Source organism: Gymnodraco acuticeps, unplaced genomic scaffold (genome assembly GCF_902827175.1).
Source record: "Gymnodraco acuticeps unplaced genomic scaffold, fGymAcu1.1, whole genome shotgun sequence".
NCBI lineage: Eukaryota > Metazoa > Chordata > Actinopteri > Perciformes > Bathydraconidae > Gymnodraco > Gymnodraco acuticeps.
This window is the reverse complement of record NW_022991497.1, coordinates 20443-45524: the sequence shown is the minus strand read 5'-3', so window position 1 is coordinate 45524 and position 25082 is coordinate 20443. Positions and strand designations below refer to the sequence as shown.

At 47.3% G+C, this 25082-nt stretch overlaps 1 protein-coding gene across 2 annotated transcripts; it reads right to left on the bottom strand.

The window, feature by feature from the left end:
* Positions 1–459: 459 nt before the first annotated feature.
* Positions 460–17447, bottom strand: LOC117533150 (transmembrane protein 198-B-like). 2 transcript variants are annotated; one of them, XM_034196791.1, is made up of 5 exons: positions 17084–17447; positions 4017–4284; positions 2867–3448; positions 2418–2611; positions 460–2167 (listed from the first exon to the last, which is right to left on the bottom strand). In XM_034196791.1, exons 2-5 carry the CDS (start codon positions 4165–4167, stop codon positions 2018–2020), a joined length of 1077 nt encoding a protein of 358 aa, XP_034052682.1. In that variant the 5' UTR covers positions 4168–4284; positions 17084–17447; the 3' UTR covers positions 460–2017. The 2 variants fall into 2 exon arrangements, with proteins under 2 accessions (XP_034052682.1, XP_034052683.1); XM_034196792.1 differs by lacking the exon at positions 17084–17447 and adding an exon at positions 13341–13665.
* Between the last annotated feature and the right edge of the window lie 7635 nt (positions 17448–25082).

The following is a 25082-nucleotide window of genomic DNA, read 5'->3' as shown; positions in this document are numbered from 1 at the left end:
TGTTTGACGAAGGAACCGGAAGGAGTTTACTTCCGGGTTTTAGGACGCGTCACTGCGGTTCTCGAATAATCTTCCTGCAATTTAAATTCAATGTCACAGAAAATGGATTAACCGCGCACATCTTCTACTTGTGCATCTGATTAAGTGCAGAAAATGCATATTTATATTTTATTTCTGACTTTTCTTCCACACACGGCAGCGTTTATCCTCAAGGTCAGTCACATAAATCCGAGTGTTAAGGAGGATAAAGTGTATGTGTGTTTGTTGTTATCAATAAAGAGATGGAGGAGGAGGAGATGAAAGCAAGAGATAGGAGGTTGTGTGAGGAGGAGGAGAAAACAGGAAGAGATTTGTTTAGGAGATAATCCCTTGTGACTTTCAAACACTATTTGCTAATAAAAATAAATGAAGTTAAAATGCGTTCATGTCCTTCAGTAAAAAGACGACACACACACACACTGATCTGTATCCAAAGGAACACATGCTTTAATATTCATCAATGAAAGCATGGAGTCACCGGCCTACAGTGATGACATTGCATTCTCCTTTACAGAATAAATAAAATCAGCAAATAAATACATCCCACTGGGAAAAACATCTTAATAAGATTTCTGAGAAAGGAAATTGAAAGATGAAAGTTAGTAAGTGCTGTGTTTTATGCACAAATGTCACATCGATGCACATTAAAAAGGGTGAGGGGACGCAGGTTGGGGGGGGGGTGTTAGTCATGCACTTCCCACGGATGAATTAAAAACGTACCATACACCCCCCCCCTACCCCATATTTGCTTTGCTCTTCCTTTAACGAGGTCAAGACGATTCACATTTTCACAGGTGACAGAAATGTCCCAAATAAAGGGGGTCAGCCCCATGATGGAAGGAGGCCCAGTAAAAGCTGGTATGGCCACTTGATTCTCCTTTCTTCACACCGGCATCTCGGCCCGAGTTTCTTCTTAATATCAATATGTATCCTGGTCATTCAGAGATTTCACTTTACACACATCTTTCCACAGGCTTCCTTTGCATGTCTTAAAACGGCTCAGGAACAAGGTGCAACTGGAGCTAAAGTTATCTAATAATGGCAGTGTAAATAATCTCTTGTTTGCAGGTTGTAAAATAACCAGTGAGATGAGGTGCCAGTATAAATGTGGCTTGTCTTGCTCGTCAGCTAAAAGCAAATCCTTTATCCAGGCATCTGTGAAGACAACAACTCTACATGTTTACCCTGCTTGTTGTAGCTCCGACACTAACCCCCCCCCCCCACACACATCCTTCTGTGTTCACATTTCTTTCAAAACCAAGCCATCGATGGGAGATCCCCCCTGCTGTCGCTGAATGGTACAGTCCGCAGAGGGGCAAGGCAGTTTTGAAGAAGTGGATCGTCCAGCACCAAGGGTGACGGAGGTGTCTCCCCCCGTTTCAAGGACGATTTCATGTGGGAGGAAGAGGGCGAAGAAAGCAGACATTATAGCTGATCTTCATTGGACTTTTAAGACGCCTTCAGGCGGAGGACCTGCACCATGGGTTGAAAATCGGCACCAACATCAGCACGGTGAAAGAGGGCGAGGTTTTATTTCGATTCCTCCTAAGATGTATTTGGACCTGAGGCAGGTTAGCAGTGAGACTGATCCCTGATCTGCTTTAAGTTAAGACGGTGTTTAAAAACAAGCGAGGGGCGGTACAGCTGATGCTTCCACCTCCACCCTTCAGATCGTAGCGGTGTGTTTGTGTTTCATGCATTTCAATCTCAGTGAAAGATGTCAACCTCTGCACCATGCACACTGGGAGGTGGCGCTTTCTAATCCAACATTTAAAGAGTAAAACATGTGTTGCATTTTGGGTGAATCCAGCCCTGTATATCTTCTCTCCTCATAGGGGTGTGGCTGAGCTGTTTGCATTAAACCCAGTGGTGGTTTGCCCCGATCGGACGTGATGACGCCCAGGTGGGGTCGTGAGTCTTTTACCTCCCTGGTGGAGGGGTGTGTTCAGGTCTCTTTGAGGTGATAGAGGGGGGTCTCTCAGATCCGTAGTGGGGGTCCTGGAGCTCCTGTGAGGGGCGTGGTGGAGCCGTGGTCGTACCCTATGTCCACCACCGTGTGGGGTCTCCCTGCCAGGCGACCCACCGGCTGCACCTGCACCTGCCGCTCCCGGAAACTCTGGATGTAGCTCTGAGAGGGCGGAGAAATATGCAAACATGTACTTTAAAATATATGGCTGAAAGACCTCCTATTATGCTATAGTTAGACATATATTATGGGTCTCAGATATATACAGATATATACAAATATATACAAATACATGTCAATGATGTGTTTTGCTGAAAAAGTGAGACATTTAATTCATTTGATGCACAACTCAGGTTTCTTTTTGTCTTCTGCATAAATAGTTAAAATACATTCAAATCAGTAGCCACCCTACCGGGGAGAGGACGTCGGTGTCGTAGCGACGGATGGGGTTGGGTTTGCGGCGGTATGCGGGCTCAGGGTGGAGCTGCTTGGCCTGATGGTTGCTGCTGGAGGACTGCGTCTTCTTCTTCTTCTTGTTTCGATAGCGGTCGTCCCTCTGCCGGATCCTCATCACCTGCATCCTCCTCTGCTGCCGGCTGATGATCACTGCGAGCACAGAGGGAGAGGATCATGGGCTCACATTAGCTACAGTGTAGATATGGCGTAGGTCACAGGCTCCTCCAACAGTGCAACATATATAAAGGACAAATAAAACAGATACAATAGTGCAAGAGAATGTTTGGAGATGTGCAAGTAAATACAAATAAAAAAGTCTACTCCAATGAAACCTGCATGCTGATACCCTCCCTTCATCTCCAACAGTCTGCAGCCTGGTTTAAAGGTATAAACAGTTCTCCTCACCCTTGGTGTGGGAGTACCCCTCGGCGGTGACCTTCCACTGCACCATGACCCCCAGCAGGGTGAGGGCGGGCCACACCCCCAGCACCACCCACGTCACCCAGCACACAGGCTTCCCCGGTGCTGCCTTCAGGCGCTCGTACATGTACAGCACGAGGGCGAAGAGCTCCACGAAGTAGTCCACCGCCACCGTGATGACGGCCGCCCCGAACATGGCAGTGGAGAACGTGGTGAAAAGGCGCTGCCATTGGAGCGCGAGCACGGCGAAGAGCATCCCGAGCCCCAACAGGACGCCCAGAGGCACCCAAACGGAGCGAGGGGGGCTGTCGGAGAGCTCCTCCATGCCCACCAGTGTAGCCACGGCCACCAGGAGACCCAGCAGAAGCCCCACCATGAAGAGCCCCACGCTGCGCACCAGCATGGTGACCAGGCCGCACAGCGTGCCGATGCCCAGCCCGATGCCCACCGACACCTCCATGCTCAGCTGCGTGTCCAGGACGCGCTCCTTGTAGCAGAGCATGAAGATCACCACGGAGCCGAACATCAGGCCGGTCAGGAACATCACCGCCTTGAAGCAGCGGTACCCTGGAGCCAAAGAGAGGAGCATTTCATTCAGCACAGTGGATACCAACATCACAATCAGAACACCTGCATCAGTCCCACAGATCATTGCTACAGCAGAAAGGAGCCAAGGACAGCAGAAAGGAGCCAAGGACAGCTTCATGTTGCCTAAGAAGCATGCAAACATTTAAGAAATGACACAATTTACAAAATACACGTCCTGTATTTTAGCAGCTCTGAAGATAGCAGCCAGGTGTATAGTGCACAGTTATCACTCTCATACCTAATGATGTCCAGATGTTTAAATGATGCTTTGAATGTTGACCTTACGAATGAAACAGGGTCAAAGGAAATGTTGGGCAGGAGCATTTCCTGGACTCAAAATGAGTTTGGTTGAGTTGCTTTTTGAATAACGATATGACACAACATTCACAAGAAACGCCCAAAGCAGAGTCTTTCTAAACATTGGCCTTTAGTGTCATGGCAAAGTCATGTTCGACCTAACAACTAACTCCTTTGGCAGAGAGTAAATGATTTGGACTCAGATGGTGATGCTTTCAGGGACACCTGATCTCATTGGAGCAGAACTCACCAAAGAAGCAGTAGATGATGCCGAAGAGGCAGCACATGGAGCAGATCACAGAGGGAACAACATTGTAGCGTCCGCCAAAGTCCTCACAGCCGTCCAGTCGCTCCGGACTGAGCTCCGGGTCGGGGGGCAGCATCTCCAGGGTGGAGGTCATGATGAACCAGAGGAGGAGGAGGAGGAGGAGGAGGAGGAGGAAGAGGAGGAGAGGAGATCAGGTGGGAGGCGAGGGACAGGGGAGGCTAGGGAGCAGCACACAGCCGAGTGCTTTCACCTGAGGACAGAAGAAGAAAGACAGATGTTTTTAATTGGTTCGTAAAGGTGGGGTAGGTCATTGTGGAGAAACCAGCTCGAGTGCGCTAGAATTTGAAAATACACAACCGGACAATATCTGCCACTTCCTCACAGAGCCCCTCCTCCAACACACAGGAACGCGCACATGACCAATGAGGGCACGAGATAAGTCTGTGCCCAGATGGAAGGCTGACAGGCAGGTAGGCCATCCAGTTACTTTAGCCGGCTCAGATGATTGGTCGAGCTTTTCACAGAACTACATGAACAAATGTTTAATGGGTTTTTTGTCAAAGCACTTCAGATATTCATTGCTATCGGGATGTTAAGAGCATTCCATGGAATATAACAAGTCAATCAATCAATGTTTATTTATAGTCCAATATCACAAATGTTACATTTGTCTCAGTGGACTTCACAGTTTGTACAGAATATCAGTATGACAATACGACACCCTCTGTCCTTAGACCCTCTGTCCTCAGACCCTCTGTCCTTAGACCCTCTGTCCTCAGACCCTCTGTCCTCAGACCCTCTGACCTTAGACCCTCTGACCTTAGACCCTCTGTCCTTAGACCCTCTGACCTTAGACCCTCTGTCCTCAGACCCTCTGTCCTTAGACCCTCTGTCCTTAGACCCTCTGTCCTTAGACCCTCTGTCCTCAGACCCTCTGTCCTTAGACCCTCACATCGTACAAGGAAAAACTTCCAGAGAAAACCCACAGTTTAAAGGGAACATGGGAGAAACCTCAGGGAGAGCAACAGAGGAGGGATCCCTCTCCCAGGACGGACAGACGTGCAATAGATGCCGTGTGTAAATTGAAGAGATAATACATTTGCAACATAGGTAGTCCAAATGTTTGGAAATGCATGTGTGTATAATAGGAAGATGAATCCACGAGGATATCCATCCATCCATCAAGTGTATCTCGAGCCGGTTTCTCAAACTTACCTACCCCACCTTTAATGATTATTTATGGACTCAACCAGTTCTTTTTTTTTTTATACTTTATTTTGAATTACAATAGAGAAAAGACATACACAATATACAGTAAGCAGGTACCTCGAAACCTTTACATGGCGTACAAGAGAAAGGGGAAAAAAGCTACTATTACATCGACAATCCCTGAGAATAGTCTAAAGCTGCCAGTCGACAGCATCGCAGACAAAAACGCCAAGACTCAACCAGAGGTTTAAACAAAACATATTGATTAAAACCTGTGTGACATTACCATGGTTATGTGTGTATTTGATTTAAACGTGTCTTCAATACGTTTGCCTAATTTATTTTGCCTTTTACCTGCGCTGTCTCTTGCACACTGTCCAGCTGATCAAGAAACACTTGCATAGACAATTAGAAACCAATATTAAATCTGAAAACTCTCTCAAAAATGATGTCACAAGCCGCTAAACCATTACAAAAACAAGCAGCATTATCCACAGGAACACACACACACACACACACACACACACACACACACACACACGCACACGATAATAATAGCTCAGCGGACAGCGGGAGATTGGACGAGAGCCGTCTCTCTTTTGATCAGGAGGCGTTTGAGGGGAATAGGAAAAGTCCACTTGAGGCCAACGGAGCAAACATTTCTCTAATGGATCTCATCATTCGTTCAGAGTCCTCTCCCAGGACGGTTTCATCTCAAATAAAGGATCTTATTTACAGGCCTGCATGTTTGTGGTGCACCAGAATGTAATAGTGCTATTACTGTGCAGAATCACATCCACATATATAACAAGACTCAGCACTTCAAATTAAACACAAATATTAATGCATTTTTTGAGTTTTCAGAGTCAATATAACCTTTAGAAATGCTGCAAAATGTACATCTGGACTTTTCTTAACCTCAGAGAAACGACTGAGATGCTGAAACACAGCCTCAGGATGTTTTTATGTAAATACGGTACAACTGCTAGAGAAGTGCAGATAAAGTTAAATTAAACAAACTCAGTCACCTCCTTCCCACGCCTCCTCCCTCCTGCCTCCTCCCCCCTTTGGCTATTTCTGTTCTCTCCATCTCGGGGTGAGTTCAGTCCGGCTGCCGAGGGTTTCTGGGTCACAGATGCTTATGCAACCAGTCTGGGGAACTTTGCTCCCATCTGCATGAGCTCCAGCATCAACGTTCCTCTCTCCTCTTTGGTTTCCTTTACCTATTACATCCTCACTTCCCTCCCCCGGTCTCTAGGTAATACCATGAAGGGGTGGATGAGAAATCATTTGTGTTACGTACTGAGGTTTAAGCTGGCCAGGGAAGTTCGACAATGCATGAAAAAGGCAGACGAATAAAGAGCTTTTTGAACTTTAAAGCACGGAAACATGTCACAACACGGCCCCTTTAAACAACCGTCTGATCTCCATCGTTACAGTCGAAGAATGATCGAGACGTTTCTAATATCCCTGGTGAATTGGCTCTCCACTATGCATGCATATACCCACTTATTGGGGTGTTAAAAACATGTGGAAACATATGTTATACTTTGCCTAATACTGTTCTACAATAACACCCACATGCATATTGATGGCATTTGTGATTCTTGCAGCAGGGAGGACAAAGTGCACGAGAGAAAACTAGTGCACGCTCAGTCAATTAAACATCAACTACATGTGTGTTTGTGTGTGTGTGTGTGTGTGTGTGTGTGTGTGTGTGTGTGTGTGTGTGTGTGTTTGTGTGTGTGTGTGTGTGTGTGTGTGTGAGGCAGAAGCATTTGCATTTGAATAGAGCCATAATAGACACACTCAGTAGCAAGGGGATAATGAATAGAGCAATGGTTTCACACACACACACACACACACACACACACACACACACACACACACACACACACACACACACACACACACACACACACACACACACACACACACACACACACACACACACACACACACACACACACACACACACACACACACACACACACACACACACACACACACACACACACACACACACACACACACACACACACACACACACACACACACACACACACACACACACACCATTTCATCCAGACATGACATATTAATAATCATCTTTCTGCGGAGGATTAGCAGGTCTCTGCTGAGCGACCCTGTGTGTGTGTGTGTGTGTGTGTGTGTGTGTGTGTGTGTGTGTGTGTGTGTGTGCGTAAGCATTAATCTGTTTCGTACCGCAGATCAAAAACATGCATTTGTTCTGTTTGCAGAAGGATCAGCCTCTTGAAAAAATGTTTTGCAATAAACAACAGAGGAGTTTCTTCTTCTGCTGTTTCGAATCGGCAGCAACAAGAACGACATTGTGGTCCTCCACCCCCCGCACCACCACCTCGCTTCCTGTCTGTAGCCGCGACAACGGAGGGATGCTGACAGTTGGCCCTGGTCCGAAGCCCGTCCAATAGGAATGCAGCTTAAACTCCCATAGCAACAGCATGAAAGCCAATCAGTGCCACCGTCTATTCCCTCTGATCAGTGAGTGTGTGTGTGTGTGTGTGTGTCCTATTGATTATTTCACTCTTAATGAAAGATGTCATTAAGTCTGAAAAATGCACATAGGTTACCAACATGATCTTATTCCTCATTCTGCTGAATAAAAAATACTTTGTACTGAATTTATAAAATAAAGAAAAACAAGAAATATAGTATTTTAAATGATGCAAAAATGTAGATATCCTCTGTGTTTTCAGATAACTAAACCCCCTCTCCCCTCGTCATATACATCGATAAAAACCCTGCAACCATTCTCCGGTTTAAAGGAAATGCACTTGGTTCATATTCAGCCTCAGACACACTGACACAGATGTGCCGCTACTTCCTGTCCGGACATCATCAGGATGAACTCGGCAGGATAAAAAAAGCGTCAAAGCCTTCCCATAAATAAAGAAACGCCGTCTGACTGTAAACACTGAGTGCACAGACAGGCAGGAGGACACACACTGAGTGCACAGACAGGCAGGAGGACACACACTGAGTGCACAGACAGGCAGGAGGACACACACTGAGTGCACAAACAGGCAGGAGGACACACACTGAGTGCACAGACAGGCAGGAGGACACACACTGAGTGCACAGACAGGCAGGAGGACACACACTGAGTGCACAGACAGGCAGGAGGACACACACTGAGTGCACAGACAGGCAGGAGGACACACACTGAGTGCACAGACAGGCAGGAGGACACACACTGCACCAGGAGTGAAGGTTTCACCACACAATAACGTCCTCTCACCTCTAACAGTGCGCACTTTCAACCACTTTCAAACATGTTGTTTTCAGTCCATAAAGTCATCTGTCTTTGTGACACAAATGAAGATTTAAGAGCCAGGTGTCATGAGATATCTTTGTGAAAATGCTCCCACCAAAATAATGCAAAGACTTCACAACACAAGCAGAGAAAGGAGACATTTATTCAGCTTCGCCCTGTTAGATGAAACTACTCTTCTCAGCTGGATGACTCCTGGAGTGGAGTGCACCAGCCGGGCGTAAGCTGGGCGTAACTCTACGTCCGACGTAGAACCGAAGGTTAAGACCGAAATAAAGTTATGACTAGTGCACCACTTAGACTTAAGCCCTGTATGCGTTGCGCCCGGCCCGGGTGTAACTTTTACGCCTAGTATGGAGCAGGCGTAAATCGGAAAGACAGACTAGTATCCATAGTAACGCAAAACAGGCAAGAAGGAAAATATGGCAGTGCGTCTTGTTTACATGTTGTAACAACGAAAGGGCATTAAGAAGAGAAAGAGTCATTTGTGATGGAACAAACCCACTGGACATCTATTCAGTGAGCTGATAGAGAGGTTTCGTTTGGGCAGACGAGCCCTTTTTGATTTAATCGAGGAGATCTCCCCTCAACAACAGAACGGATCAGACAGAAACGCTGCGCTCTCCCCAATCTTGCAGGTGCTGATTGCGCTCAGATTTGACTTTAATACTGTGGGAGATATGATTAATGTTCATCGCACAACTGCATGTCGGGCTATTAGACAAGTTTCCTTGGCTCTGCAGCGCCGCCTTAGGAATTATATTCACTTACAAGAAGAAGCAGCAAAATCCTCCTGGCATCCGTGAAGATATCGGTGGACGACTTAACCGCAATCACATAATAAACAACACATAGCCCTTTATATTTGTAATATGAACGCTGTTCTTTTGCAATTGCATTTCAATAAGCTCCCATTGTGACCACATATTTTCATCTGGCCGTTTTATAGCCTATTGCCTTTATTCAAAAAACACACAAAAGAACATTAGATAACAACATTTGGAGAACTATTAACATGACATTGAGATAAAAACAAGTACAACAAATATGATTAGAGAATGGTGAATGACAAATTGTCTTCTTCAGTGATTCTTTGCTGATTCTTAAGAATTATAATTTTGAGTCTTAATTTCTCCAGCTCAATGTTGTCGTGTTCCGCTCTCAGTTGTGCGGTCTCCACACGAACGATCTCTTTCTCCACCAGTTCACGCTGTAGCTCTGTAAAATCCCTCTTTGTTTTTCGGGGTGTGGGCGCAATTTTTCTCTTCTTTTGGTTTCCGTTATCCATGACTTCGTTATCCAAGTCTTAGCTTGCTCTGAATGGAGGAGTTTGAGTGTTAAATTATGTAGACGTGCGTTGCTTGGCAACAATTACTGTTTCGCGTATATTCACGTGGACGCGCATCTTAAGACCAGGCGCAGCTATGACCGAGACTAGTCAGGCTTGGTGCACTCGGTGTACATTCGAATCACTAAGTCGGACGTAGCTAAGCCCGACGTTAGAGTTAAGACCTACTTTTTTTACACCCAGCTGGTGCACTCCACTCCTGAGCATCACAAGTCTCTGTCTCTTGATCATTTCCAGACACACAGTTTCCTTTCTGTTCAGTGCACAAAGCGGCTGTGTAGGTTTCAGAACCCTCTCGTGAAATCTGCTCACCATGCATTCACTTAAAAAACATCTTTGATCCAAATTCTCCTCGAGGCAAACATGATGCGTTTCTACAACTCCTGGAAGTTCACCTCAGAGCATCTGCATACCACAGTGTGTGTGTGTGGCCTAGCATTACTATACTTGTGGGGACCTAAATCTGTTTACATAGTCACGTGTGGGGACTCGCCTCCCTTATGGGGACAAATTGGAGGTCCCCATGAGGGGAGTCATTAATTTTAGGGTGAAGACTTGGTTAGGTTAAGGGTAAGGGTTAGGGTTAGGCATGTGTTGGTTAAGGTTCGGATAAGTCTCCAGGAAATGCATGTAAGTCAATGTAATGTCCCCTGAAGTGATGTATACATGGTGTGTGTGTGTGTGTGTGTGTGTGTGTGTGTGTGTATGTGTGTGTGTGTGTGTGTGTGTGTGTGTGTGTGTGTGTGTGTGTGTGTGTGTGTGTCACAGTCAATGACGGAGAGTAGCAGCAGGACGAGGAGTGATAAAGACACAACACTTAAAACCAACCAGCATGACAGAGCCTGCACATGAGGCAGGATCCAGCTGAGCCAAAAAACAGAACACATCGCATTTGAAATCAGAGCAAACGTTTAAGAAAGCAGCCACACACACGTCTCTGAACGACGCCTGTGCACGCTCACTTCTGTACTATCTCTGTCCATCACTGACCTGAGAAATCGTCTCCATCTCCCTGTCTTCTCTCCACCGTGTCCACAGTAGCATGCATGCCGACGGAGTGAGTGATATGAGACACACACACACACACACACATCCCATGTATACATCACTTCAGGGGACATTACATTGACTTACATGCATTTCCTGGAGACTTATCCTAACCTTAACCATAACCAACACATACCTAACCCTAACCCTAACCTAAACCTAACCAAGTCTTCACCCTAAAATTAATGATTCCCCTCAAAGGGACCTCCAATTTGTCCCCATAAGGGAGGCGAGTCCCCACACGTGACTGTGTAAACAGATTTAGGTCCCCACAAGTATAGTAATGCTAGGACACACACACACACACACACAGCTTCCAGGAAGAGACGCTGGCCGTGGTCAACCTGCCGATAACCTGGCACGCCGACACCAAACTGCACATGTCGATCAATACGAGGGGGAAACGTGACAGGGCAGAGTGCTGACTAATTGCATGTGTGTGTGTGTGTGTGTGTGTGTGTGTGTGTGTGTGTGTGTGTGTGTGTGTGTGTGTGTGTGTGTGTGTGTGTGTGTGTGTGTGTGTGTGCGTCAGACAGAAACACCAACAAGAGGTCAGAGGGGTTAGGACAGCAGCAGCAGACACTCTGCCTGCCAGGGAGCGATGGAAATGCCAGAGAGGAAAGTTAACCCAGATTGTAGGTTGGGACACGGTGTAGAACTGGAGAGAGAGAGAAGCACCATTTCTATCAAAGCTGCATCAATGAATTGAATGAAAGTAAAAGAATAAAAACTATTTTCATAATCTAAGACTTGTAAAGTAGTCAATTGAATAAATACATAACATTTTCACACACTATATTGTACAGTAAGGCATGAGATGATAGTGAAATTCATGTCATGATAGCTTTTGAGTAATAATATACTCAAAACATTAAAAATGGCACAAAAATATCACTTTGCTAGCTTACACTTTAAGTGAGCATGCTTAAAGTAGTTAATAAAGTTCTCCTTGCATAATAAATTATGAAGATTTTAGTTATTTCTTAAATAGTTTTTTACAGCATTGTGAGTGATTTTTATGTGTAATTGAGTTTGGGAAAATATCTGACTTTATTTACAAGAAGAAAGTGAGTCCTTTTTAGTGTTTGTCTTTATTATACGTAGACCTTCAAGGTGATTTAGCTTTTATGAGCACAGAAACAAGAATGGAGTCGCAGCCTTAAATCCCTAAATGACGAAAGAGGTTAAGTAAAAAACAAATCGTCTCAAAATGAAACCGTAACTATGAGTAAGGATTCAGCAGAACCAAAGCGTCACTAATGGCTCACAGGTGACTCACGTTAACAACATGAATCGTGACCTATGTGCAGAGTATTTGCAGCTCTTTCCACCCACTCACAGCTCCTGGTGAACACGACTGTTCTCACACCTCCTCAGACTCAGCCCTTACATAATCTGCAGAGTGAATGCACTGCTCCACTTTCATAAACCACGTGTGGACAGAAAGTGGAGGGTCTGCTGATGGAGGAAGAGAGGAGGCGGACACTGAGGTCTTTGTTTTCAACTCAATAGCACACATGCCTCCAAACAACATATTCCAACCAATGTGCCACAATGGTATAACAATGTTGTGGTATTTTTATTATTGCTTTTAGGATGTCTATCACCATCTGGCAAAGGGACTATCGATGAAAACTAGCCTTTTGTCTAATTCGAGTACTTTTACATGTTTTTAATATGTTGATTAATGTACACTGTCCCTTGTTTTAAATAAATCAATTCAATTCAACAACATATTCCAACCCAAGGTGTTGTTTCCAGCCAACAGAAAAAACCCACATACATCACATTTCAGAAGCTAGAAGGAGAGTTGTTGACCTTTTGCTTTACAAATGGCAAGTGATGAAATACACAATGGGTATATACATAGTTGACATATCACTATAATAAGCTCTGCAGTTAAAGGGTTAAGTCAATGTTGGCAAAACCTTTCCCACAAACAAAGCAACGATATCCAGCGACGCACTTCAAATGCCAATTATTTACAAACCAAAAAAACTGCTGTTTACGACCTGATAAATACTTCCTTGTCACAAAGACCTAAGCAGTGTTTCAGCCTCAGACCGAAAGCCTTTAAAGAGGCACATAAGGGGTGCAATTGAAGCTGAGACATCCTGACTTGTATCTCTATGATGGCTCATAACCACTGGAGAATACATTTCCCATAATGCAACTCATTCAAAGGAGCCCTATTCTGCTTTTCCATATACATTTCCATGTCATCTCTTCACTGCCAAACAGGGATCAGGGATAAAAGCAGTGTAATCTCCTCCATGCTGACCATTTGACAGCTCCCATCGATAATCCTGGTTTCTGGTCTGTTCACCGCAGACACGGAGATAATGAGATTCGAGCGGACCGTCAGGATTAACATTTAGAAATCACTCACCTCTCTGAGCGTCATGTGTCACCTGCAGCTTCCTCTCAGCTGTCATCACACCTGGAGCATCGTGTCTGAATATCTCTGTACATAACAGGCGTCTCTCTTTCTGTTTTAATGCTCAGTACGACGGGTTCTCCCAGAGCCAGCTCCACTGTCTCGCTGTCCGCCGGCGCCCTGAGGGAGCCGCTGAGGAATATCAATGATGTGTGTTCCCATGGAGGAGAAGCTATGGGTTGGAGCTCCAAATGTTGGCACACAAAACAGCTGCTGGGGAAATCACTTCAGCTGTTCTGCCTCTGAAGTGCGATGTCAGGAAATCTGGGACGTTTTACACCAAAGGTTTCATATCAGAAACATAAATAACATCCAGGCTCTCAGTTTAAAGTGGACCTATCATGCTATATTTGAAACATATATTGTAGGGCCATACCTATATAAAACATGTATTTTTTTTCAAAACAGATCACCCATTGTAGCCACGCCTCATACTACTCAAACCCCTCTTTTGAAGCCCTAGAGAAACCCGGATCTTGGGTCCTTAGCTTGAAAAAAAAGAAAGAAGAGGAGGCGGAGCTAATGCCTGATCAGAATTCTACCGGAGATAAAGTTAAATGCTGCTGTGATAAAACGCCATCCTGTTCTAAACCACGTCAAGGATTATTTCTGAAACAGTACGGAGCTCAAATGCTTTTTCTCTTGCGGGTTTACAGGTTAGCTCTGAGTGTTAGCGAGGCTTGCTAATGTAAACACGTCAGGCATTGTTTCTGATAGCAACTTTCTGTGGGTCCGCTAACATCACAGCAGATGGACACGTCACAGCGGATGGACACGTCACAGCGGATGGACACGTCACAGGGGATGGACACGTCACAGCGGATGGACACGTCACAGCGGATGGACACGTCACAGCGGATGGACACGTCACAGCGGATGGACACGTCACAGCGGATGGACACGTCACAGCGGATGGACACGTCACAGCGGATGGACACGTCACCGCGGATGGACACGTCACCGCGGATGGACACGTCACAGCGGATGGACACGTCACAGCGGATGGACACGTCACAGCGGATGGACACGTCACAGCGGATGGACACGTCACAGCGGATGGACACGTCACAGCGGATGGACACGTCACAGCGGATGGACACGTCACAGCGGATGGACCCGATGGACACGTCACAGCGGATGGACACGTCACAGCGGATGGACACGTCACAGCGGATGGACACGTCACCGCGGATGGACACGTCACAGCGGAGGAAAAGAGAGAGGGTTTTATTTTCTGACGCTGCGTGAGTTCCCCGACGCACCGGAGACACATTGATATATAAAAGACATCACAAAGTGCATTTTGCATGATAGGTCCCCTTTAAGTTAAACAGTGCGGGAAAGCAGTCATCAGAACAGCACATTGAGTTCATGAGTAAGAGAGAGTGCTGACATAATCATGATTACGAGTCAGAAACAAACAAGTCCTGATTTCTGGCTCATAAAGAAACCAAATGGCGCTGATCAAAGTCTGCAATAACACTTTGGCGGCTGTAGAAATAACCCATGATGCTCTCTGTTGTCCTTACATGCCACCTTTAAATCACAGCGATGACACAAAGAGGACGTCGATGCCAATTATTTCTGGCGTCAGACACCAAGAATAAAGCATCACTGTCAGAGCGGCAGCAGAGGGCTGTTTACTCCAATTTGCATTTTGCATGATCTGGTTTGACCTCAGAAACCTGCAGGTAAACAAACGCACCACCTGTCCACCTCTCTACGAGCACAAGGAGAGAAGATAGTGCACCTGTTGGTTCACGTATGACCTTTATCAAGCTGTCCACATTAAACTCTCTAAACTATATAATCAACTCCTGCACTGAGCAACAGTTAGTCTGTGCACCTGTCGGGTCCCATAACAACATCTGGCCTTCAGCCTGCAGCTCTCTGCTCAGTCTGCGCACTAATTAGCTCACGTTGGTGCCACTGTTTGACCCTGAACGCCTCGTGGGAATCTCTGACAAGCAGATACTCCGAGCTGTCAGTAAACACAACACGGCAACACATCCGATGTGTTTTATTGAACAGTTTAAAATCTCTATTAACGTCAAACTGCTCAGGTCAGTGCATGGGAGTGTGGGGATATTTCTACTCAGGAAAGGTGTTCAGAATATGTCAGATTCAGTCGCATTTCTGGGTGAAATATGAGGATCATTTGAGGGAAATGTTAAGGGAACTACTTCACTATTTGTTCCGCTTCATTCTAATGCGCTCCAAGAGGGTCAATCCTGACATGGATGTTGGTGATGTTTATGACAGTGAAGCTGCAGCAGCCGGAGAGTAAACTACATCCACAGACAGGTGGGGGGAGGGGAGGAAGCGAGCAGCACCATGCCGGAGATGTTGACCCACTAACAGACCCGAGGAGACGTGTTGTGGCATCTTATTCCCCGGCGGCTACAGAGCGTCCGCCTGACTGAGCTGAGGAACACACGGAGGAAGAGGCCGGTTTCTAACATCCTCTCAATGTTTCATAGTCTGGAAAGCTCAACACACGTTATTTATGAGATGAACTGCTGCCTTTCCCTTTGTCTCTCAATGTCCTACAGTTCCCAGAATGCCTTTCAATTACCTCCAGGGAGCATGAATCTACTTATGAGTTAAAGAACAACTGCGAGAGTCAAGCTGCGTTCATCAAAATGCTCCTGGTGTGCAGCTGCAATGCATTATGGGCTTTTTCTTGTCTCTTGTCTTCTTGTCCTGATTGGTTATCTGTTCAAATGTTAGCTTCAGAAAGAACTGCTGCTTAAAATGGTTTAAAATGCAGTAACTTCAAATAATACGACAAATCGAGACAGTAATATCTCAGTCTGTGCTTTAACTTCTATATTTAAGAGTCTCGGTTTAATCAGTGCATTGGATGCTGGGAAATAGACACACTTATATGAGCTCTGGCACTTCTATAAACACCATCACATGGGAACTATTAACCAGGTAAATATAATAAACAGAAAGGCATAATGAATGCACAGCTGGTTGTGTTTGAGTCCTGATGAACACACAGACACAGGGATATTGCAGAGCAGCCTTTAAAGACAGAAACCTGCATCACCCTCTCACTTCAAATCAAACCCAGAGGAGGACAGCTTGGTGTCTCCAGGAACCACAAATAGTCTCCAAGTTCATAGTGTTTTACATTAGATAGAAAACAGAGGAGAATCCTGTCTGTTACTCGATGAACCTCTCCGTTACACCAGACCTCATTCTACATGTTATTCTGTATCAGCTGATACTCTGAAACTACAGCTGTCAGATACACAGAGGAGTACAAGTACAATATTACCTTTCAGCATAGTAGCTTGAATGAGTATTAAGAAGATGTGCTTTCCATCACTGTTCATCATAAGAATATTTAACCTGAATTGATCTTAAACTCAGTTTGTCTGAGACCCCTTCAGGGACCTCTGGAGAGCTACAGACAGCGGACAAAACACAACTCTCTCAGTTTAACACCATATGTCCATGCATCCATGTTCTCTGTACAGATCCACTGACAGGATGATCGACCCTGATGCGGCCATCCGGGTCAGACACACCGACAATCAGCCCACTGACCTCCATCAAATCATCCTACATGCTGCCTTCAGGAGCCTATCTTCGTAGGAATCTATCAATACTGCATGGTGTTTGACAGCAGGTGTGTGTGTGTGAGTGTTTGAGACGAAAGAGACGCACGGTGCGCGGACACTCACCATCATCCCCGGCACGTTCGTCCGCGTTCACATGACGGCAAGAGAAGCCAGAAACATCCACCATTTTCAACCTTTTTATCCCCGACTTGGGTGTACTCCCGTCGGTGTGGAGATCCGTGTTTCCCCGCAGCCTGCAGGGCGGTGGATCCCCGACCCGGCTAGTCCTCCATGGGGGGAACACAACACACAAACCGGGCCTGGAAACAGAGCAATAACCCGGGTTACATGCCGGGTAAACAGCTGGGCATTAAAGGTGTGTGAGCAGCAGCAGACTCCGGGTGCATCTGATGGAGGAAGATGCTCCCGGTGCGTCAGGGGAGAAACTGAGAAACTGGCCTCCACTGCAAGAAATAACCAGACCTGTCAGAGCCTGACAAAAAATCTAAGTGAGGAAAATCCGCAGCGGCTCCTAGAGGCTTACCTTTTAAATGCACCCCTTGTAACTTGTTTTAGCGCCTACTGTATTGACATTATACATTTTTTTATAATAATACATTGGATTTGTATAGTGCTTTACCTAAATCCAGAAACAGAAACAGTATCCCAATCCAAACATCAATGTCGCTGATAGATATTACATTACATGACATGTCACCTGCTAGACGCTTTTATCCAAAGCGACTAACATACTCAATACTGGGCAATCCCCACAGGAGCGATTTGGGGTGAAGTGTCTCAGGGACACAACGACTGCAGTGGGGTTTGAACCCCCTGAACAGAGCACCAGCGCACTAGGCCACTGCGCCACACGCCTCCCTAGACATAGAGATATCATTAAAAAATGTAGATAAAATAAGAACACATTTGTTCCACTTCACCAACGCTGAGTTCTTTTAAGTCGAGGCTAAAAACAATACTTTTTCAACTGCTTACCCAGAGGTCTTTTAACTTGCTTAATCACAGGTCTGTATTTAATGTTGTTTATAAACTATTCTGTAGGTCTTTGTCTTTTATGCATAGTTTCTATGAATCTGTTATTCCATTGTGTTTATTTATTGTGTTCCTTTCTGTTGTCTTCCTGTTAAGTGTTAATGTTCATGTATAGCACTTTGAATTGACTCTGTGTCTGAAAACCTTACCTTACCTACTTTACCTTACCTACCTCACCTACCTACCGGACCGACCTCACCGGACCGACCCACCGACCGCAACGACCGGACCGGACCGGACCGGACGACCGGACCGGACCGACCGACCGGACCGGACGACCGGACCGCACCGACCGCACCGGACCGACCGACGGACCGACCGGACCGCACCGGACCGACGACCGGACCGGACCGACCGGACGCACGACCGCACCGGACCGACCGGACCGACCGACCGACCGGACGACCGGACCGCACCACCGGACCGACCGACACCACCGGACCGGACCGACCGGACCGGACCGACCGGAACGCACCGGACCGACCTACCGGACCGGACCGACCGGACCGCACGACCGCACCGGACCGACCGGACCGACCGGACCGGACCGGACCGACCGGACCGCACCGACCGGACCGACCGCACCGCACCGCACCGACCGGACCGGACCGCACCGCACCGGACGAACCGCACCGAACCGGACCGACCGCACCGACCGACCGACCGGACCGACCGCACCGACCGGACCGACCGAACCGCACCGGACCGACCCACCGGACCGCACCGCACCGGACCGACCGGACCGACCGCACCGCACCGCACCGCACGCACCGGACCGCACCGCACCGCACCGCACCGCACCGACCGGACCCGCACCGCACCGCACCGCACCGCACGGGACGGACCGACCGCACGGACCGGACCGACGCACCGCACCGCACCGCACCGGACCGACCGCACCGCACCGGACCGACCGCACGCACCGCACCGGACCGACCGCACCGCACCGGACCGACCGCACCGCACCGGACCGACCGCACCGCACCGCACCGGACGCACAGCACCGGACGACCGCACCGGACCGCACCGCACCGCACCGCACCGCACCGCACCGGACCGGACCGACCGCACCGCACGCACCGACCGCACCGCACCGCACGCACCGGACCGACCGGACGACCGCACCGCACGCAGCGCACCGCACCGCACCGCACGCACCGCACCGACCGCACCGGACCGACCGCACCGACCGCACCGCACCGGACCGACCGCACCGCACCGGACCGACGCACCGCACCGGACGACCGCACCGCACCGGACCGACCGCACCGGACCGACCGCACCGCACCGGACCGACCGCACCGACCGCACCGGACCGACCGCACCGCACCGGACCGACCGCACCGAGACCGGACCGACCGCACCGCACCGGACCGACCGCACCGCACCGGACCGACCGCACCGCACCGCACCGGACCGACCGCACCGCACCGCACCGACCGCACCGCACCGGACCGACCGCACCGCACCGGACCGACCGCACCGCACCGCACCGACCGCACCGGACCGACCGCACCGACCGGACCGCACCGCACCGCACCGGACCGACCGCACCGCACCGGACCGACCGCACCGCACCGCACCGGACCGACCGCACCGCACCGCACCGACCGGACCGCACCGACCGCACCGCACCGGACCGACCGGACCGCACCGCACCGGACCGACCGCACCGCACCGCACCGGACCGACCGCACCGCACCGGACCGACCGCACCGCACCGCACCGCACCGGACCGACCGCACCGGACCGACCGCACCGCACCGGACGACCGACCGCACCGCACCGCACCGACCGCACCGCACCGCACCGGACCGCACAGCACCGCACCGGACCGACCGCACCGACCGCACCGCACCGGACCGGACGACCGCACCGCACCGCACCGCACCGGACGACGCACCGCACCGACCCACCTCACCGTACCGACCTTACCGAGCCTCACCTCACCTCACTCACCTCACCTCATCCTCACCTCACCTCACCTTACCTACCTCACCTTACCTACCTCACCTCACCTTACCTACCTCACCTCACCTTACCTACCTCACCTCACCTCACCTTACCTACCTCACCTCACCTCACCTTACCTACCTCACCTCACCTCACCTCACCTCACCTACCTCACCTCACCTCACCTACCTCACCTCACCTTACCTAGCTGTGTGGCACAAATACAGTTTGAATGCGTACATTAACAGGTTTATGATATCACTGCCCCGTCTAAAACACGATCTGACTTTAATTAGCCTACATTTGTCTCGAGTGTTTCGTCAACTTAATGTGTTGCTTAAAATAATACTTCTGCATACAGTATGTGACACTGTGAGTGTTGCACGGCCAGATACGGCTCAGCTGACTCAGATAAGGAGATATATGATACATTATGAAGTGATATGCCGCGGACTGTACTTAACGTGACTCTGATCCGGTTACTTATGTTGTGGCAGATATTTAAGTAAGCTTTCTTAACGCTAATGTTATAATAGTCAGATTGCTCTGAAGATGGAGCTGATATTCTATTCATGTTCACGTTCACACAGTCGGTGACTTTTGCCGGCCGTCTTTCCTGCGACGGCAGCTTTTCTGTATTTCCTTTCTCCTGTAATATGACTTGATCGCTTTAAACTCCGCACACTGAGCTCTGATTGGTCAGCAGGCAGTGCTTTCACTGAGTTGAGCTCTTAGCCTGCAACCTAACCTGGTCCCGACCAGGTTAGCCGCTCAGCATCAGTTACCATGGAGATCTAGCCTGCTAAAAAGAGAACCCGCTTCGTAGGACCGGAAAGCCGGAGTTGTCCCTGAATTTAGCCGGCTAAGCGAAAATCCTGCTTCGTAGTATACCCCCCAGGAGTCGGGTAAATGAGAGACTGAGGAGCCCCCGAAAAACAGATCCCGAAATAGCTCGTCCTGGTTTCCGCAGCAGATAGGCCTACAGTATGGTGTCTGTTATGTCAGTTATTTTAAATAAAACGTTGAAAACTGAACTTGAAAATGGTTTCCTCTTTTTATTTTATTTATCATTTTCGGGACGGGGAGACGTGGGTGATTAAAAATTAATTTGCAGAAATGTAAAGTGATCTAACTAAGTTCTATTCATATTCTTGACGGGAAGAGCAGTGTAAATGGGTGGCCATATGCATTTGAAAAGCAATATAAATCACAGTTATTATACAATAGGCTATAAAAGCACCATCGATAACCATTACCTTTATCCAATTCAAACTTTGGACGGGAAAAAAGGAAGGTGTACATGGTTGGGCCAGAGCCATATAATAGAAGAGTTACGACAACGGAAGTCCAAAAACGGTTATCGTCACGTGGTTCATGTAGAAGAGGATCGTTCCCCGGAAGTTCATGGCGGGCAATGTGAATGCACTGATAACAGGAGATAGAACTACGATTTTTGGTAATTATTAGTGAATAAAGGTTTTGATTTGCAATATTTATACAACAAATCGATATGTGTATGTATTTACACCAATATGTTTTTAAAAATAAAATAGAATTTGCTAATATTAGGATTAGTGTGAACAACTAGTTTACATGTTAGGCTAACAGTGCCTTGGTTAAAGAGCCTGTTGCTGTTTATTTATAGCTTTGAATTCTTTAAAACCAATATTATCTTCTTAAACTTGAATGGTAGTCAGGAGCATCACTTTCTAATGTTTATTGATATATTTAGAGGGAGGGAATCTAAAGTAATGCTTTAAAATTCAGATTAGATTAATGTCTACCATTTTCTTAAATTCATGGTAGTTTCAGTAACCATGGTAATTGAGGACACAAATTATCTAAATGACTAATGTCATCTTTATGGCTTTCAGAAAGGACAGGAGACCGACAGGTGACTATCAAAGGACTAGCAGCAGCAGCAGCAGCATGATGATGATGATGTTAAATGTGTTGTTTTAGGAACATCCATTGCAAATACATGGAATTCAATAAACATTGAATAGCATATCATGCAGTTTGTCTGTGCCTTTTCCTCCGTGTTGTCCTGGTGTGCTGTGCTGCCTCCTAGTCGCCACCATGGTTTGCTGTGCTGCCTCCTAGTCGCCACCATGGTTTGCTGTGCTGCCTCCTAGTCTCCACCATGGTTTGCTGTGCTGCCTCCTAGTCGCCACCATGGTTTGCTGTGCTGCCTCCTAGTCGCCACCATGGTGTGCTGTGCTGCCTCCTAGTCTCCACCATGGTTTGCTGTGCTGCCTCCTAGTCTCCACCATGGTTAGCTGTGCTGCCTCCTAGTCGCCACCATGGTTTGCTGTGCTGCCTCCTAGTCTCCACCATGGTTTGCTGTGCTGCCTCCTGGTCGCCACCATGGTTTGCTGTGCTGCCTCCTAGTCGCCACCATGGTTTGCTGTGCTGCCTCCTAGTCACCACCATGGTTTGCTGTGCTGCCTCCTAGTCTCCACCATGGTTTGCTGTGCTGCCTCCTAGTCGCCACCATGGTGTGCTGTGCTGCCTCCTAGTCTTCACCATGGTTTGCTGTGCTGCCTCCTAGTCTTCACCATGGTTTGCTGTGCTGCCTCCTAGTCTTCACCATGGTTTGCTGTGCTGCCTCCTAGTCGCCACCATGGTGTGCTGTGCTGCCTCCTAGTCTTCACCATGGTTTGCTGTGCTGCCTCCTAGTCTTCACCATGGTTTGCTGTGCTGCCTCCTAGTCTTCACCATGGTTTGCTGTGCTGCCTCCTAGTCGCCACCATGGTTTGCTGTGCTGCCTGGGGATGCTCCAATCGCTCAGAGAAAGGAGTACGAATGTACAGCTTCCCCACTGACACAGAGCGGAGGAAGCAGGAGCAATTTCACGACCAACAGCAAAAAAATATGTGATTTATATACAAACACTGCATTTGCACTTTTTCACAAAACGAAAACCACACCATTGGGAAAGCTTAATGATTTGTTTAATACAAAAAACAGGGAAAGGCTTGAAAAACACTGAGAGTTGAGACTCAGGGTGCAGGGTGAGGGTCTCAGTGCAGGTATTCAGGCTCCATTGAATCCCCCTCTGGTTCTTGTGCTGAAAGAGGGAGTAACAGACAGGAGAAAGGGTTATACACACCTATATAGCACACCTATTGGATGGGAAATTGCCTTGGGGAGATAAGGTGTGGTCTTTGTTCCCAACTGAAGTTATAGAACTTTATTATTTGTGAGTTTAACAAAGTATGACAAATGGCATCAGTAACATATGTGATATGAATTTCTATAAAGTTGTCTCACATTCTTGGTCATATTGTATATACAGTATGTAATGAGTATAACATGTCCAGTAAGTATAAAGTGTTTCCTAATACTGTGTATTCAACCACTATGGAATATGTATGTGGGCAGACACAACTGAGTTGTTCTGTGTGTGAAGTAACCTCAAGTCACTCCGCAGGCACATTTTGATGCAGACCAGTTTGTCAAGACAAAAAAGAGCAAGACTAGGCTGAGAGCAGAGGCTATACCCACCATCTTCGTGCATCGCCCTGTGGTCAAAAAGAGAAGGGCCCCTGCACCACGATTCACCCCGGGACCTGTATCTACAAAGCCCATAGCTCATGATCACAGCGATAGTGTGAAAGGTGACACAGGTATAATAAGTATGAACTCTTAGTAACAAAAGTAATATTTCTTATTTTTAAGTGGTATAATATTTTAAATGTTCGAACATTTACAGTGCCATGTCTTCTACTTACATTAGTCTCAAAGATTGAGGGAAGAAGGGAAGGGATCACTGCCCTCCACCTGCCAGAGGAGCGCAAACAACAAAAACAAGCAAGGTGTCCCGTCATGTACCTGGAAGTTTGGGTTGGCAAAATGGAGTAAGAGAGGGACTTGAAAAACCTTGGTGGCTCTCTACTCATGTTGTTACAGTTGTCTTGGTTACAGCTCTCACGTGTTTTTTTGTAGCCATTTCCACATCTTTAGAAAATATGAAATTAAAAATTGAAGTGAAATCAACCTCTTCTCTGGAGAACAAACTTTGATTTCTCTGTCTTGTGAGTTTGCAGTCTTGCAGTCTTGCTCCTCCACCTGTAACATCACTGTCCCTCCACCTGCCATACAGTAGGTTACTAACAAGATTACTTATATAATAGAGTGATAGAATACATGTTTAGTATGCTTACTTATATAAAACAGTAGTATTAAACTTACCTTGTGTTTTCACACTCACTTAAGTCCCTCTCCCTTTGCCATCAATCCAAAATCAGCTGAGCTGCAACATTATACAGGCAGGTAATAATCAACATAATCACAAGGACACAATATGGCTCTGCTAAAAACACTCACTCTTACACGCACCAAAGTTATATTTATCTAATATTTAACTCCCTCCACCCCCGCATACAATCCCGTTTAGAAGCCCCTCTTCTCTAATTCAACAACGTTGGACCAAATGACATTAAGAGAACGGAATTTACAATTAAAAGGTTGTTCAACGTCTGTTGCTAACTTGCTTCGGTATCCTAGCTTGATCTGTTATCTGTAAACGTTCCCTAAATCTACTGATTTAGGGATAATCCACTGACATCCTTTAATACACATGTTAATTTGAATCAGATGTGCTGATAATATCCGCAATATAAATCTTTAAACTTCTTCTTACCTTTAAAAGTCCGTCACGAACGGTCTATTATGCTGCAACTCCACAGCTCTGCTAGCCTTGGCGCTAACTTCCGGGGAACGAATGAGAGGCTCCACGATCCGCCATTGCTGTAAAAAAGTGGTCCATTGGAGTGAACGGAGATGTCATAACTCTTCTATTATACGGCTCTGGGTTGGGCTATACCTGGGGTACTCAAATACAAATCTTAAAGGTCCAAAATAAATGTTTCAATAAGACAAAGGTCCGTTTATTACGGTCATTCAAACTTTTAAATAATTGCAACAAGATTCTTAACACGAGGTTGCAAAAACAAAAATAATCTGTATGCAGCAGTTTTCATTGTTATTGTGTCTGTGCTTGACCCCTCAGAGTCGCAGTGTAAGAGCTGCACAGTTAGGAGTAAAGGCAGCTGCACCCTCTTTCATTCAGCATTCCCATTATTGCTTTATAAATGTCTTGCCCCCTTGTGTG

Excerpts from the sequence above, each read along its gene's own strand:
- LOC117533150 (XM_034196791.1), bottom strand. The coding sequence starts at position 4,167 with ATGACCTCCACCCTGGAGATGCTGCCCCCCGACCCGGAGCTCAGTCCG. Across the intron at positions 3,449-4,016 it reads CATCATCTACTGCTTCTTTG|GGTACCGCTGCTTCAAGGCG; the intron begins GTGAGTTCTGCT and ends CTTTGGCTCCAG. Across the intron at positions 2,612-2,866 it reads GGGGTACTCCCACACCAAGG|TGATCATCAGCCGGCAGCAG; the intron begins GTGAGGAGAACT and ends CTGTGCTCGCAG.